The sequence below is a fragment of the Sturnus vulgaris genome, chromosome 5, assembly GCF_052056855.1.
Source record: "Sturnus vulgaris isolate bStuVul1 chromosome 5, bStuVul1.hap1, whole genome shotgun sequence".
Taxonomy (NCBI): Eukaryota; Metazoa; Chordata; class Aves; order Passeriformes; family Sturnidae; genus Sturnus; species Sturnus vulgaris.
Genome location: NC_142247.1, coordinates 73,073,611 through 73,087,573, shown reverse-complemented (window position 1 = coordinate 73,087,573; position 13,963 = coordinate 73,073,611). Strand labels below are relative to the sequence as shown.

General features: G+C 46.2%; 1 protein-coding gene across 1 annotated transcript in view; it reads right to left on the bottom strand.

Annotated features, from left to right (window-relative positions):
* EXOC4 (exocyst complex component 4) overlaps positions 1-13,963 on the bottom strand; it is a 309,923-nt gene that overhangs the window by 40,630 nt on the left and 255,330 nt on the right. Inside the window, exon 14 of the mRNA XM_088165994.1 lies at positions 9,750-9,928. Within this exon, the coding sequence (XP_088022120.1) occupies positions 9,750-9,928 (179 nt within the window). The remainder of the gene's footprint in view (positions 1-9,749; positions 9,929-13,963) is intronic.

Genomic DNA, 13,963 nt, shown 5'->3' with positions numbered 1-13,963 from the left:
TTTAAAATTTAATTTTTTTTTTTTTTTTGCCTGTTTGGTGTTTCTCGACGTGCTTCACCAAATTTTTTGTAAAAACAAGGAAAAATCTCAGGTCAATGGGGACACTTCCATCAATCCCCCTTTTCCTCAGAGCCCTCCAGGACACTGAGCTGCACTTTCTCCAAAAAAAAAAAAATCTCTGTTCCTGAGAGGGATGGGTTTGCAAAAGAATCTTAAATCTCCCAATCTGGTGAATTTAGTGGAAGAGAAAAAAAAAATAAATAAAATTCCTGAAGTTAATCAGTGTCCTGACGCCCAGGAGTAAAAGTAAAATAAAAATAATTACAGAATAGATCTTTAGCAATTATTTTTTTACAATTATAGATAAAAGTGGGGTTTTTTTTGAGTTTTTTGGTTTTTTTTTTTTGAGGGTTGTTTGTTTTTAACAGATTGGTTTGCAAAGCAAGAGGAGCAGCCCAAAGGTCTGGAAGGCAAAGAGTGAAAGAGTTTTGGGAATCCAGAGGAAATTGGGAATGGGAACATCCGTGGGAATGATGGAGAGTTTTCAAATTCGGGGTGAAGAAAGAAAAAGGGAAGAGCACCAGGATGATCAGATTCGGAAATTGAAATAAATTATGATTTATTCACAATTCCTGCTTATTTAAGAGTCGTTCCCCAAAAATCCCCAAAGAATTCAAGTGCTGGTGACCCAATGTGCTGGAATTTTAGAGATCAGTGACCGTCAAAACCCTGGATGTAATTTTGAATCCCCACCCTATAATTTTTAATTTTAAAAAATAACTTGAAATTTTTAATTAAATAACGTAAAATATTTTTTTAAAAAATAATAATTTTACTAATTATTTCGCCCCCTCCCAGAGCAGGGCAAGGTGTGATCACCTCTGTCACACCGAGGATTTTCTGCTCTCCCATTTTCACCGCCAGGGAATGATTTTTCTCCAGAAAAGATAAAAAGATTTTAACGGGATGAACCAAGAGGAGTGACCGGCAGGCTCCCACAAAATCCCGATTTCCTGGCACGACTCGCGCGGGATCCCGGCTGTAAAATGGTTTTGAAAGCTTTTCTTAATGAGGTCACTTATTTCCATCACAATCCCCCCGCGTTCAGGGCTGCTGGGTGGGAGGAAGGAAAGACGGAATGAGAGTAATTAGCGTGATGATGATGATGATGATGATGATGATGATGAGTTAAGTGCTGACCCCAGGACACCGAATCGATCCCGGTGTTGTCTCATCCCCATAAAGGAAAACTGGCTCTGATTTCCTCATCCCGTTAAATATTTGATGGGAAAAGCTTCACTGCAGACGTTCCAGAGGGGGAAAAAAAAAAAAAAAATAAAAAATTCTGGAAGCGTCGGGAGAACACTTGGATGGGAAAAAGGGAGATTTTAGGGGACTGTGTGCTTTTAATCCCCCAGCTCCAGCAAAGAAGAGACATTTTTAAGCTAGGAAATTTTCCTGGCAAAATTCTAAAATAAACCAAAATAATTTCCTGGTGCTTTTATCTCGGTGAAGTCAGCAGTTCCCTGCTGGCCTGGAAGGTGTTCTGACACTTTGCTATCCCAATTTTTCCATGGTTTTAGTCCTCCAGAAGTCAACTCAGCCAAGAGAAACCCGGCTGGACTCTTGATCTCTGCCCGAATTGCTCTGCTCAGCTCGTGGCTGCAGAATCCCAGAATGGTTTGGGTTGGAAAGGATCTGGAAAATCATCAAATTCCACCCCATCCATGGCAGGGACACCTCCCACTGTCCCAAACCCCAATGTCCAACCTGGCCTGGGACATTCCAGGGATTCTCTGGCAATTCCAGCCCAGCCAGCAATTCCTCATTCCCAAGATCCCATCCATCCCTGTGTCCTGTCCCTCTGTCCCTTGTCCCCAGTCCCTCTCCAGCTCTCCTGGAGCCCCTTCAGGCCCTGGAATGTTCTGGAAGCTCTCCCTGGATCCTTCCCTTCTCCAGGCTGCCAATTCCCAGCTCTCCAGACCCTGAGCTTGGATCCATCTCCTCTCCAAGCAATTGATGGATCCAGGGCCTTCCCTTGGAATCTCAGCAAACCATGAAGGCTCTCCCTTCCCTTCTCCTCTCTTTTCTCTCCCCATTTTCCATCCCAATCCCTGGCAATGGATTCTGAGTCTCCTGAATCCCAGAATCCTGCACTGCCTTGGCTGGGAAGGGACCTCAAAGCTCATTCCAGGGACACCTCCCAGCATCCCAGGCTGCTCCAATCCTTCCTTGGCCATTCCAGGGATTCTCTGGCAATCCCAGCCCAGCCAGCAATTCCTCATTCCCAAGATCCCATCCATCCCTGTGTCCTGTCCCTCTGTCCCTTGTCCCCAGTCCCTCTCCAGCTCTCCTGGAGCCCCTCCAGGCCCTGAGCTCAGCTCAGCTAAACCAGGATTGTCTTTCTCTTCCAGGAAGTTCATTGGAATGAAACTTTCTGCATTCGTGCCGTGTGTCCATGGCTGTCACAGCTCAGTAGCTGCTGTCCCTCTGCCCCTTCGTGTGGAGAAATCTTCATTTGCTCAGTGGGTCACCCTTGTCTGGGCCAGCCTGGATGAGTAATAACAGCATTTGAATGCAATTCCAGTTCTAACTGGAAAAAACAGTTTGGTTTTTCCTAAAAGCCTGAGGAGGGCCCTCCTGTGCTGTCATTGTCCCCTCCACAGTCCTCAGGAACTCATCCTGAGGCCACTCTGCCTCTTCACTGCTTTATGCCATGTCCACAGCAGATATTTTCTCCTCTTCACCCCAAATTCCAAGGGGGTGTTGAAGATGTTTTCAACTTTTCCTCTGCAGGTGGGCAGGACTTCCCCCACAGTCCCAGTTTGGGTGAGCCGGGGCTTCATTCAAAAATGGGAAGGAAAAATCGAGGTTTGCCACAGCTTTTTCCTAAAATCCTGCATTTCTCTGCCACCGCCTGGCTTCATTAATGATCTCACTGAGCATTTGCACCTCATTTTCCAGCCACAGATCTCCAAATGCTTTTCAGAGCTCACTGAGGGCCATCAAGACCATCCTGGGCCACTTTTCCCCTGGAGGATCATCAGCCTCTCCTTGGCTTCCCTGAGCCTGGAATGGCCTTTGATGGCACAGAGGAGCATCCTGCCCCACTCCAGCAATGCTGCTTTTTCAAATGGACACCGGGGCCCCTTCCTGCCACAGGGAGCTGCCATTTAAAGTCACTTTAATGCCCCTCCAGAGTGGTTTCAGCACAAATGAAAATCAGGCTCGGTGTGGAGGGGAAATTGCTGCCTTTTATTTTGCAGCCAGGCCACCCAGCAGTGCTGAGCTCAGGCAGGGCTTTGTGTTTAACCCCCTAATGAACTGAATTCAGCTCTTAAATGGGGCTCTATTTCTCTCGAGCTGCAGCCGATTTTTTTTTTTTTTTTTTTTTGTCACTGAACTTGTAGCACATCTTGCTGTATTGATTGCTCATGGGGAATTGATTTTTTTTTTTTTTTAAAGATGTATTAATAGAGACCCTTATTTAAAAGCCAGATTAAAGATGATCAACTCGGGCCTGCTCTAGGGCAGGGGGAAGGGCTTGGTGAATGCTGTGGCTTTGTTATTGCAACAAAAGTAAATTTCTGTCTAAGCCAGAAAAAGCTGCACGTTTCCACCCAATGCAAACCATCTGCCATTAAATTAACAAGGTAAATCTTGAGTGCTTTGATTATTTGGTGAATATCTGCTGCTCCAATGTGACTTAATCTAAACGACAGCTTTTTATTGGAGCTTCATAAATGGCCTTATTTTCCAATATTTCATCTTTCCCACTGCCTGAGCTGTTGGGGCTCTTGTGGAAGAGCACAAATCCTGGCCAGCTGCCCTGGAGCTCCCCTGGGTGATCATCTCCAACTTGCTGTGCCCCTATGGATGGACCTGGGTGCAGGAATTAACCCGGGCTGGGATCAGTCCTGGGTGCAGGAATTGAATTAATCTGGGCTGAGACCTGTCCTGGGTGCAGGAATTGAATTAACCCGGTCTGGGATCAGTCCTGGGTGCAGGAATTGATCTAACCTGGCCTGGGATCAATCCTGGGTGCAGGAATTGATTTAACCTGGGCTGGGATCAGTCCTGGGTGCAGGAATTGAATTAACCTGGCCTGGGATCAATCCTGGGTGTAGGAATTGATTTAACCTGGGCTGAGATCTGTCCTGGGTGCAGGAATTGATTTAACCTGGGCTGGGATCAGTCCTGGGTGCAGGAATTGATTTAACCCGGCCTGGGATCAGTCCTGGGTGTAGGAATTAACCTGGCCTGGGATCAATCCTGGGTGTAGGAATTGAATTAATCTGGGCTGAGACCTGTCCTGGGTGCAGGAATTGAATTAACCCGGGCTGGGACCAGTCCTGGGTGCAGGAATTGAATTAACCTGGCCTGGGACCTGTCCTGGGTGCAGGAATTGAATTAACCTGGGCTGAGATCAGTCCTGGGTGTAGGAATTGATTTAACCTGGCCTGGGACCTGTCCTGGGAGCAGGGATTGAATTAACCTGGGCTGAGATCAGTCCTGGGTGTAGGAATTGAATTAACCTGGCCTGGGACCTGTCCTGGGAGCAGGAATTGAATTAACCCGGGCTGGGATCAGTCCTGGGAGCAGGGATTGATTTAACCTGGCCTGGGAGCTGCTGGTGGACAAAGTCACTCAGATCTTGTTGGTTCTGAGGAGAAGCAGAGCAAAAGAGGGAAAAGCTCTTCTTGGACATTTTACCTGCTTGGCCTTGGCTCACCAACACAGCTCTTTCTGTCCATCCCACAGCTCTGGGATGCTCAGAGATTATTCCCAGCGTTCTCCACAGGCTGATCCAAACCCCAGCACGCCCACAGCGAGCCTGGGCTGGGGTTTAATGAAGGAATGAGGTCCCTGCCTGTTCTCCTGGGTTTGCCAGGTGGGAATGTCCTTGAGCAGGGACAGGGAGCTCTGCCACCCTCACCCAGAGTGAAATCCAAACCAAACCAGGGCTGATCAGCTGCTAATTAATCACCATTTATAGCTTTGATAGAACTACAAATGGGCTTGGACTTAGCAAAGCTGCTGGGAGAGCTCAGAGTCCCTGAAGGAGCTCCAGGAGAGCTGGAGAGGGACTGGGGACAAGGGACAGAGGGACAGGACACAGGGAATGGCTTCAGGTTGGGAAAGGGGAGATTTGGGAATTAGGAATTGCTGGCTGGGCTGGAATTGCCAGAGAATCCCTGGAATGTCCAAGGCCAGGCTTGGATCCCCTGGGACAGTGGAAGTGTCCCTGCCATGGCAGGGGTGGCTCTGGGTGAGCTTTGAGGTCCCTTCCCACCCAAATAATTTGATTCCATGACAAAACCATTCCAAAGTCAGAGTTGAAGCCTGTCAGTCATTCCCTGGCAATCACAACAATGTGAAGTCAGGGGATGCCAAAGCAGCTGGAATTTAAATCTGAATTTAAAGGGCAGCTCCAACTCCAGAAGCCAACAGCTCATCTTTCATCCTCCTCCCCACACACAGCCAGCAATGGTCTTCAAAATGTTAAAAATCTTCAAAATCATTGTCCCAGCTCCTTCATGGAGTAATAATTCCTTCTCTAAAATCTCCAGGGAATCTCAGGAGGCTGAAGCTGCACCAAGGAGAAGGATGAGGTTGTGTTCTGACAAAGCACAGAGGATGAGGAGGGGGAAACCCAATTTCCATTTTCCTATAAAAAATTGACTTGACTTCCTCAGCAAATTCACCTTCTCCCAGCAACTTTAATCCCTGAATGGTTATTGTTAAAAAGGAGTTTGCATTCCCTGAAAAGACAAGAGCAGGAGGAAATGACTTTGTCATATCTGACTGGTTTGGGAAATACAAAATCCAATTCTGAAGGGGAGCAGATAAAGGCAGAGCCATGCAAGAGCCATCAGCTCAGCAAACACCAAATAATGAACAAGAGACTGCCCGGAGTGATAAAACTCTGATTACCACGGCTGGGTTTAAATGAGGGGTAATTGTGGCACGTCCACAGCCAAAGATTATTGAATTTTTACCTCTGGGAAGGGCCCTTTGACAGCCTCACCCCAAAACCACCAGCAGGTCACGCCTCTTTTTTAAGGTTTCCCAAAATCAGACCTGCCCAGCTGCTCCTTGTGCTTTCTGGATTTTTTTTTTGCATCCAAGGAAGCTTTGCTGGAAAAATTGCTGCCTTTCCCCAGGGCCAACAGCTCTACATCATGGGCTTGTTGGGATTAGGGAATTTCTGGGATTGCACCAAAAATTCAGGTCCTGATCACTCACTGAACACTTGGGTGATGCCCTGAGTGGGAGCAGGACTGAACCTCAAGTTGTTCAGGAAGAAAAGAGAAACAACCAAAGGATGAAAATTTCATTTATGAGCACGAGGTGGGGGCAGCCTCTGTCATTCCCTTCCACTGCCCCTTGTTCCAGACACTCCTGGCATTTGTGTACAGACATTTTAGGATGAAGTTTTTACAAAGGAAGAGGAAATTTTGATGGTCAGGAGGACGCTGCCAAGTGAAATATCAGACTTTGTGGTTTTATGTTTATTCACCCATGCGTGGAACGTCCTCTCCGAGGCCTGAGAGTCATGCTTGTGACCTTTAATATCTGGAAAATATTGATTTATTAAAAAACCTGAGTTCCAACCAGACCTGAAATGATGAATGATGTTTTATTTTAACAGCTCTGACTGTTAGAACATAAATCCTCAGCCCCAAGAACTCTCCTAGTAACTAAATAAATATTTGGCTACTGAACTTTGATAGCATTTCCCACTGGGTTTTGTTTAATTTTGATATTTGTTTAGACTCCTCTGAAGCGAGAACAGAGCAAGTGTTGGCACCCAGGTATTGAGAAATCAAAATCTGGGTTACAGGAATATTAAAGCTACCTGGATTGATTCGGGTTTTAATTTAAGATTTAAGATTGTATAACCTTAATTATCCTTCTGGATCCAAAGGATCTGACCGTGGAAAGCTGAGTGAGGAGTTTAAAATCCTGCTCTGGAGCAGAGTTAGAAACCTTAGGAAGGATTTCTGCCAAGGGACAATGATTTCATGGACATGAAACACTGTGACTTTATTCAGCACCTGCAAATTTCCCTCCTGAATTCCCAGAAGAAAAAAAAATCTGAGCTGATTTTCAATTCCCAGCTCCCAGGAGAGCTCAGCTGCCCCCAGTGCTGGGCACCTTCCTCCAGGATTCTGCTCCAAATTCCCAAACCAAACTGCAGAAATTCCCTGTCTTGGGATCCCCTGGAGCTGCGTGGATTTTTTATTCCATGTTTTTCTTTTCCCAGCTCCTCAGATGTCTCCTTGCACACCCTGAGACAGCAGGGGATGTTCAGCATTTGTAAAACACAAAAAAAAATTTAATTGCAGGGATCCTGGGCAGGAGGAAGAGCTCAAACCAAGCCAAAGCCACCTTGCCAGAGTGACATGGAGCAGCTTTTGGGAATCTTGGGAATCCTGACGAATTAAAGGCAGTGTTAGATTTAATTAAAGAATTAAAGGTTTATCTGGGAAGCAGCAGAGCTGAGGTCAGACCATGCCAAGCTTTTTGTGCAGGTCCCACTGAGCACAGTGGGGAGAGAAACCACACAAATCCCACCCCCAGCCCTTTCCAGCCAGGCAGAAATCCCCATTCCTGAGGGAAGGAAGGACTGAAAGCTGAATCCCAGGAAAATGAAATGGTCCCACAAGGCAGGCAGGAGCAGTGCTGGCATCTCCAGGCTCTGCTGGCACCTCACTGCACCCACCAGGAAAGATATTCCTCATGAAATCCCATCCAATTGCTCCTGGAATTTCTCCTTTGAAATATTCCAGCTGCCCTTGGGATTTCTAACACAGAAATTTTTCAATTTCAGAAATTTAAACGTTTTTAAATCAGCAGCCTGGTGATAATTCCTTCAGAGTGAGTGAAACCTGCCTGGCATTGCTTCCTGCTCCTGGGAATGTCAGCAGCAGCCCCTGCTGGGAAGCTCCAGGGCTGGAAGACTTTTCCAAGTTGGAAGTGATGCTCCTGGATTAGAATCTATTTTCCTTTTTCCCCCTGCCTGGAGTCAGAGTCGGGATTAGAGATGAAGTTTTGTGTTTGGACTCGGTTGTTTATTAATTCTCATCTATAGTACAGGGAGTGCTATGCCTTGGGTTGTAATGCAGGGTGTGATCAAAAGTCTGGATTTTGTCACCAGCTGTGGGACAGGGATCCTGATCCCATGGGAGAGATCCTCTGTTAATGGGTCAGGTGTTAACCCAGCTGGGGCAGTGTTCTTTATCTTTTCACAGCCCATCCTCCCTCCAGGAGATCTCTCCTGTTAATGGGCCATGGAGTCCCAGGGCATGGCTGATAAAATTCCATCATCCCACTGGGTCCCACTAATTAACTGATAAAATTCCATCATCCCATTGGGTCCCACTAATTAACTGATAAAATTCCATCATCCCATTGGGTCCCACTAATTAACTGATAAAATTCCATCATCCCATTGGGACCCACTAATTAACTGATAAAATTCCATCATCCCATTGGGTCCCACTAATTAACTGATAAAATTCCATCACCCCATTGGGTCCCACTAATTAACTGATAAAATTCCATCATCCCACTGGGTCCCACTAATTAACTGATAAAATTCCATCATCCCACTGGGTCCCACTAATTAACTGATAAAATTCCATCATCCCATTGGGAGTTGCTCCACCCAGGGGGAGGAGCCAAGCATTTCCTACCCAGATAAAATCTGAGATTTGGAACATCAGAGCAGCCTTTTCCCACTGGATCCCAGAGGAAAACCAGAGCCTTCCACATCATCCCTGGAGCTTTGGAGGAAAACTGCACCTTGTGCAGGAGCCCTGCTCCAGCAGAACCACATCTGTCACTGCAGGAGGATGCAGCCACCATGGAATGGGACTGCACCAACCCTGACTGACTGACAGGGGCACCTTGGATTCTGGCTCTGGCTGTGGTTTGGTTTTTGTAATCCTGTATTTCTATTTTAATTCTCCTAGTAAAGAGCTGTTATTCCCATATCTTCACCTGAGAGCCCCTTAATTTTAAAATCATAATAATTTGGAGGGAGGGGGGTTTACATTCTCCATTTTAAAAAAAGAGACTCCTGCCTTTCTTGGCACACACCTGTCTTTGAAACCAAGACAAGCTACCAGCTAAAAGTGAGAAAACGTTGGCAGCTCTCAGTAGTTACAGGGTGTTTTAAGGTCTAATTGTCCAATTAAAAACTAACATCTCTATTATTTATACTTTTGAGCCAATGACCAAACACCTGTGACCCACAGTGCAGCACTTTCCATCCAATCAAAAATTACTACCTGAAACTAAGAAGAAGAAGGAACAAGAAGGAAGAAGAGCCCCAGAACCTCCATCTTGTCCCATCCCTATTAATGTATCATAAAATCCCAAATTCAAAACTCTTCACCCTGTGAAATCACACGCTTTTATTTTAACTCCACCCATGATTTTAACTCCACCACTCAATTTTGGAAGCTTTTTCCAAGGCCTCAGGTCCAAAGCAGTGCTCTCCAGTGGGTCAGTGCCAGAAAGCACAGAAAGCTGAAAAATCCCAGATTTTAGGGCTCCAAAACTCCTGGAACCCTCCTGTGGTGCCTCCAAACCCCAGAAGAGGAAGGGAGAGATGAACTGCTGCATTTCCTGACACAAACCTGCTACAAAAGCTTCACATCCCCCCCTCGAACCCCACATTTGTGCAGTGCCAACCCCCCCCCCCCAAGGCAGAGGTGTTTTTTCCCTTGGGAATTACTCACTCTGGGATGCTGAGAGGCTGGAAAAAGCTGCCTTGGTGCGTCCTGCCAGCCACTCCAGGCTCTCGTGCAGGTTGGCCAAGGCTTTGAGGTCGCTGACGTCCCGCAGGATCTCCTGCTGAGGGATCAGCTTGTCTCCCAAATTGCCAATCAGAACTTCGGATTCTTTGCCAAAAGCAGCCCTGAAATGGAAAGCAAAGCCCCCTCAGGGATGTGGAATCAGGGATACCTCAGGGAAGGTCAGCCCTGCCCTTGTGGGACCATGCCAGGGGTGTTTTCTGAGGGAATTCCAGAGGTAAAAAAAAAAAACAACCCAAACAAAACCCTGGGAGGTCTTTCCCATCCTTCTCCTTGCATTTACAATCCTGGAATTCCACCTCACTCCTCCCAGTTCCAAACTCCATCCCAATCAATCCCCCTCAGGGAATTCACACCTTGCAGGTGCTTCTGTGCCTCCCTGAGATTTCCATAAAGAACATTTTTCCACCTTTCCCTATAAATCAGCTCTTCTGATCCCTAATTGACTTTTTTTTTTTTTTTTTCCCCTCACATCCATTTAAACAAATTCCTGGTGAAACCCCAATGGCTGATCGTGACAGATGAATTATTTGGAATATCAGTCCACGAATTATTTGATTGCCAAGAAGATCCCACCTGGTGGAAAATAATGACCAAGAGAAACGTTTTTAACCCAAAAATTTGGAAAAAAAGTTCTTTCCAGGTGTGATATTCTGCCACATTCCGTGTTTTCCATCCAGATTTAGCTTTCCCAATCCTTGTCTCCAATGAAGAAAAATGTTTGGTTGTTTCCCAGGTCTATTCCCATGGCAAATATTCTCATTTTGCCAGGTAAAAGAGGAGATTCCACACGACTTTTTGGCCATCATTAGAATGGAAAAAAAAAAAACAGGACCCAGCTCCTACATCCAATTCCAAGAGCTCCCAGCTGAATCCAGGTGGATTTCACTGCCAAGCTCAAAGTGATGCACATTTACCCTGCTCCTCAGGACACTTTTTCCTGCTCTTTTGTTGGGAATTTGAATTCCACTTCCATCCAACTCTGCAAATCTCCATGTCCTGCCATCGGCTCTGAATGGAATCATCACTTCAGCAACAAAATCACCCCAGGAGTGGCACTTTCTGGCCAGTCTGAGCAATTTTGTTGCCAGATTTTATCACCAAATTTGTGGGAATTCACTGGCACTTGAGGAAAAAACCAAACAAAAAAAAATCCCTCCATCTTGAAGTGGTTTTAAATTGCTCAACTGGATTCATTAAAGGCAAAAAAAAACCCCCAAAAATAGCCTCCCTTAAAAAGAACTTCTTGAGATTAACAATGCAATTTGTGGGATTAATGACACTGGAGATTCTTTTTCTGGATTCTGGTTCAGAATTTATGTCATCCTCAAAAATAATCCCCAAACTGAGCCCAAATCCTCCTTTGCTTTCACCACACAAGAAAAAGCAGGAGGAAACTTGTGGGATATGGAGGGAAGATCCAGGTGCTCGCTTGGTTTTACACCTGTGAGGTAAAATTCCTGATAATAACAGGATTTGCTCCTTTGTGCTTGGGATGAGGCACATTTTCCTGTGGGAAAATGTCTAAAATCCCCTTTTGTATAAAGGAGCAGACTGTCATCAAATATAAATGATTCACCCCTATGGAAAACTCAAATTCAGTGTCCCAGGATGGGGAAGAAAGGGAAAAAAGGGGGAAAAAAAAAGGGGCTCCAGTTTGTTTCCAATCCTACAAACCTGTCCTTTCACCTTTTTAAAGAATTGTGGGTATAATAAATAGAGCCTGAGGGATTGGAGGAGGAGATCTTTTATACCTGAGAGAGAAAGAAACACAGGAAGAGAGAGAAAAGCTGAGAATGGGGGAGCTCAGAGAGAAAGGAAGGGAAAGGAAAGGACCTAGAGTGGGAAAAATACAGAGACAGAAAACGAGAATGAAAATCATGGAAAGCTTCAAGACCAACACTACAAAAAAAAAAACAAAACTAAAAAAACCAAAACCAACCAACCAAACAGAAAAAAAACCCCAAAACCCCCCAAAAAAGCAGGCAGATGTCTGGGACAGCAGCTGGAACAATCTGACATTCAGCTTTTGAGGAAAACCTTGGCTGCCCAAGGGAACATCACCCTCATCCCAAGGCAGGGAAAGATGGCAGAGCAGCTGTGGCTGCCCCTGGATCCCTGGAATGTCCAAGGCCAGGTTGGAAATTCGGGTTTGGAGCACCCTGGGATGGTGGGAGGTGTCCCTGCCATGGCAGGGGTGGTTTGGGTGCCACCATTCTGGGATTCTGGGATTCTTTCCCACTTCCACTTTCTGGCCTCGCCCAGACTTTATTTTACACAATAGGAATTTGCAGCACCTCGATCCCTTTGGAAACAGCTGGAATGATTCAAGGTGTGACCTGTGCCAGGAGCTCTGTCCCAACTTCCTGAATTTATCACCTCCAGCAATTCTCTGCAGATCTCACAGAGCCTCCCCATCCCCCTGCAGTGCAGAACCATCCCTCTCCTCCTGTCCCTGTTCCCTGTTCCCAGATCCCAAATCCCACCCCGGCTGTCCCCTCCTGTCAGGGAGTTGTGCAGAGCCACAAGGTCCCCCCTGATCCCCCTTTTCTCCAGGCTCAGCCCCTTCCCAGCTCCCTCAGCCATTCCTGATTCTCCATTCCCATCTCCCTCAGCCATTCCTGGTTCTCCATTCCCATCTCCCTCAGCCATTCCTGGTTCTCCATTCCCAGCTCCCTCAGCCATTCCTGGTTCTCCAGACCCTTCCTGTGCCACCTGGAAATGCTGGGAAGGGTTTTTTAATTGCTCCGTTAAATTTAGCCCAAGAACCTGATCCTGAGTTCAGCAATCAGGAGTTTGTTGGGAGCTGAAAGTGAGAGGAAAACCCCCAGAGCTCAGGTTTGGAGCTCAGATCTACAGCCAGAATTATTTTCATGGAGCAGTTGATGTTTTTAGCTTTCCAATTTTCCAGATTCTGTACTGCATTAATATATAACTCTGAATTTCTTAGAAATTAGCAAGTTCCCCTCACAGCTCAGTCACACAAAACAATCCTTTTCCAGCCCCAGGACCAAGGACACCACTGCAGCTTTGGGTATAAAAAGTGTAATTTATACAAAAAGTGCAAACAACAGTGAACTGAGGAGAGCAATGTGGGAGGATGGGACTGCAGAACCTGGAGCTGGAATTGGACAATGAACCCCAATATGGAAATGAACCAAAACTTATAAAAGTGTGAAAACTCGTGACCTGGGATCCATCTTGGGTGTAGCCATGGCCGGGCTCTTGCACTGCCCAAGGTGAATCCTTTGAAGGGTTTTTAATAAATCCCCATTTTATTCCTTTAACTCTGTCCCAGGCATCCCCTCCAGGCATCCCAGTGTCCTTTATCCCAGCCTGGAATGTGAATCCCAAACACCTCCTGAGCTTCCCACAGCCTGGGGCACACGGAGCTGCTCCAAAGCCCAGGAATTTCTGTACCACCACATCCAAACTCTTTTCCCTCTGCTTTTCCCCCTCCAAGGCAGAGCTGGGAACATTTTTGGTGTTTATGACCAGCACCTCTGCAGGATCCCCTTTCTGCAGAGATCAGGGTGTTTCACACCCACCCCAAACTGTGCCAAACATCCTCCAGAGCTCCAAAAACCAATTCCAGCAGCAGAGCTGGGGCTTTGCTTCCCTTCCTCCCCTTGCCAAGCTCTGGGCTCCTCTAAAATGCTCCAGCAGGTTCCTCTGGCTGCCCAACCCTGCTGGAATATTTATGGGAAATTCTGTTGGAGCCTCCTGACATCTCCCCACTCAGGAGACAGCAAAATCAATCTCTGTCCACAGGCAGAGGATTATTATTAATTTTTTTTGCAATTTTTTTTTTTGTTTGGATTCTTTTTAGTTGAACAAATGAGTTACAGGAAAGTCGGGGAGGGAAGGAAAACTTTGCATGGATCTCTTCTGCTGCCACGGGACAAAAACTGGTGGAGAACTTTCAGGATTTGTTTAATTTACCAAGACTCATAAAAGGGATGCTGCTGAGTAGCTCCATGTCCAAAAAGAACATTTTCCCAAATTTCATCAGGCTTGAAGCTTCTTTTCCAGGAAGGGATGTGCAGTCCTGCCCTGCTAGCCAAGAATGAGGGCCCATGAACACCAAATATTGAAATTTTAAATATCTCAGGGGTGAAATGAAATGAGCTCTCCCATTC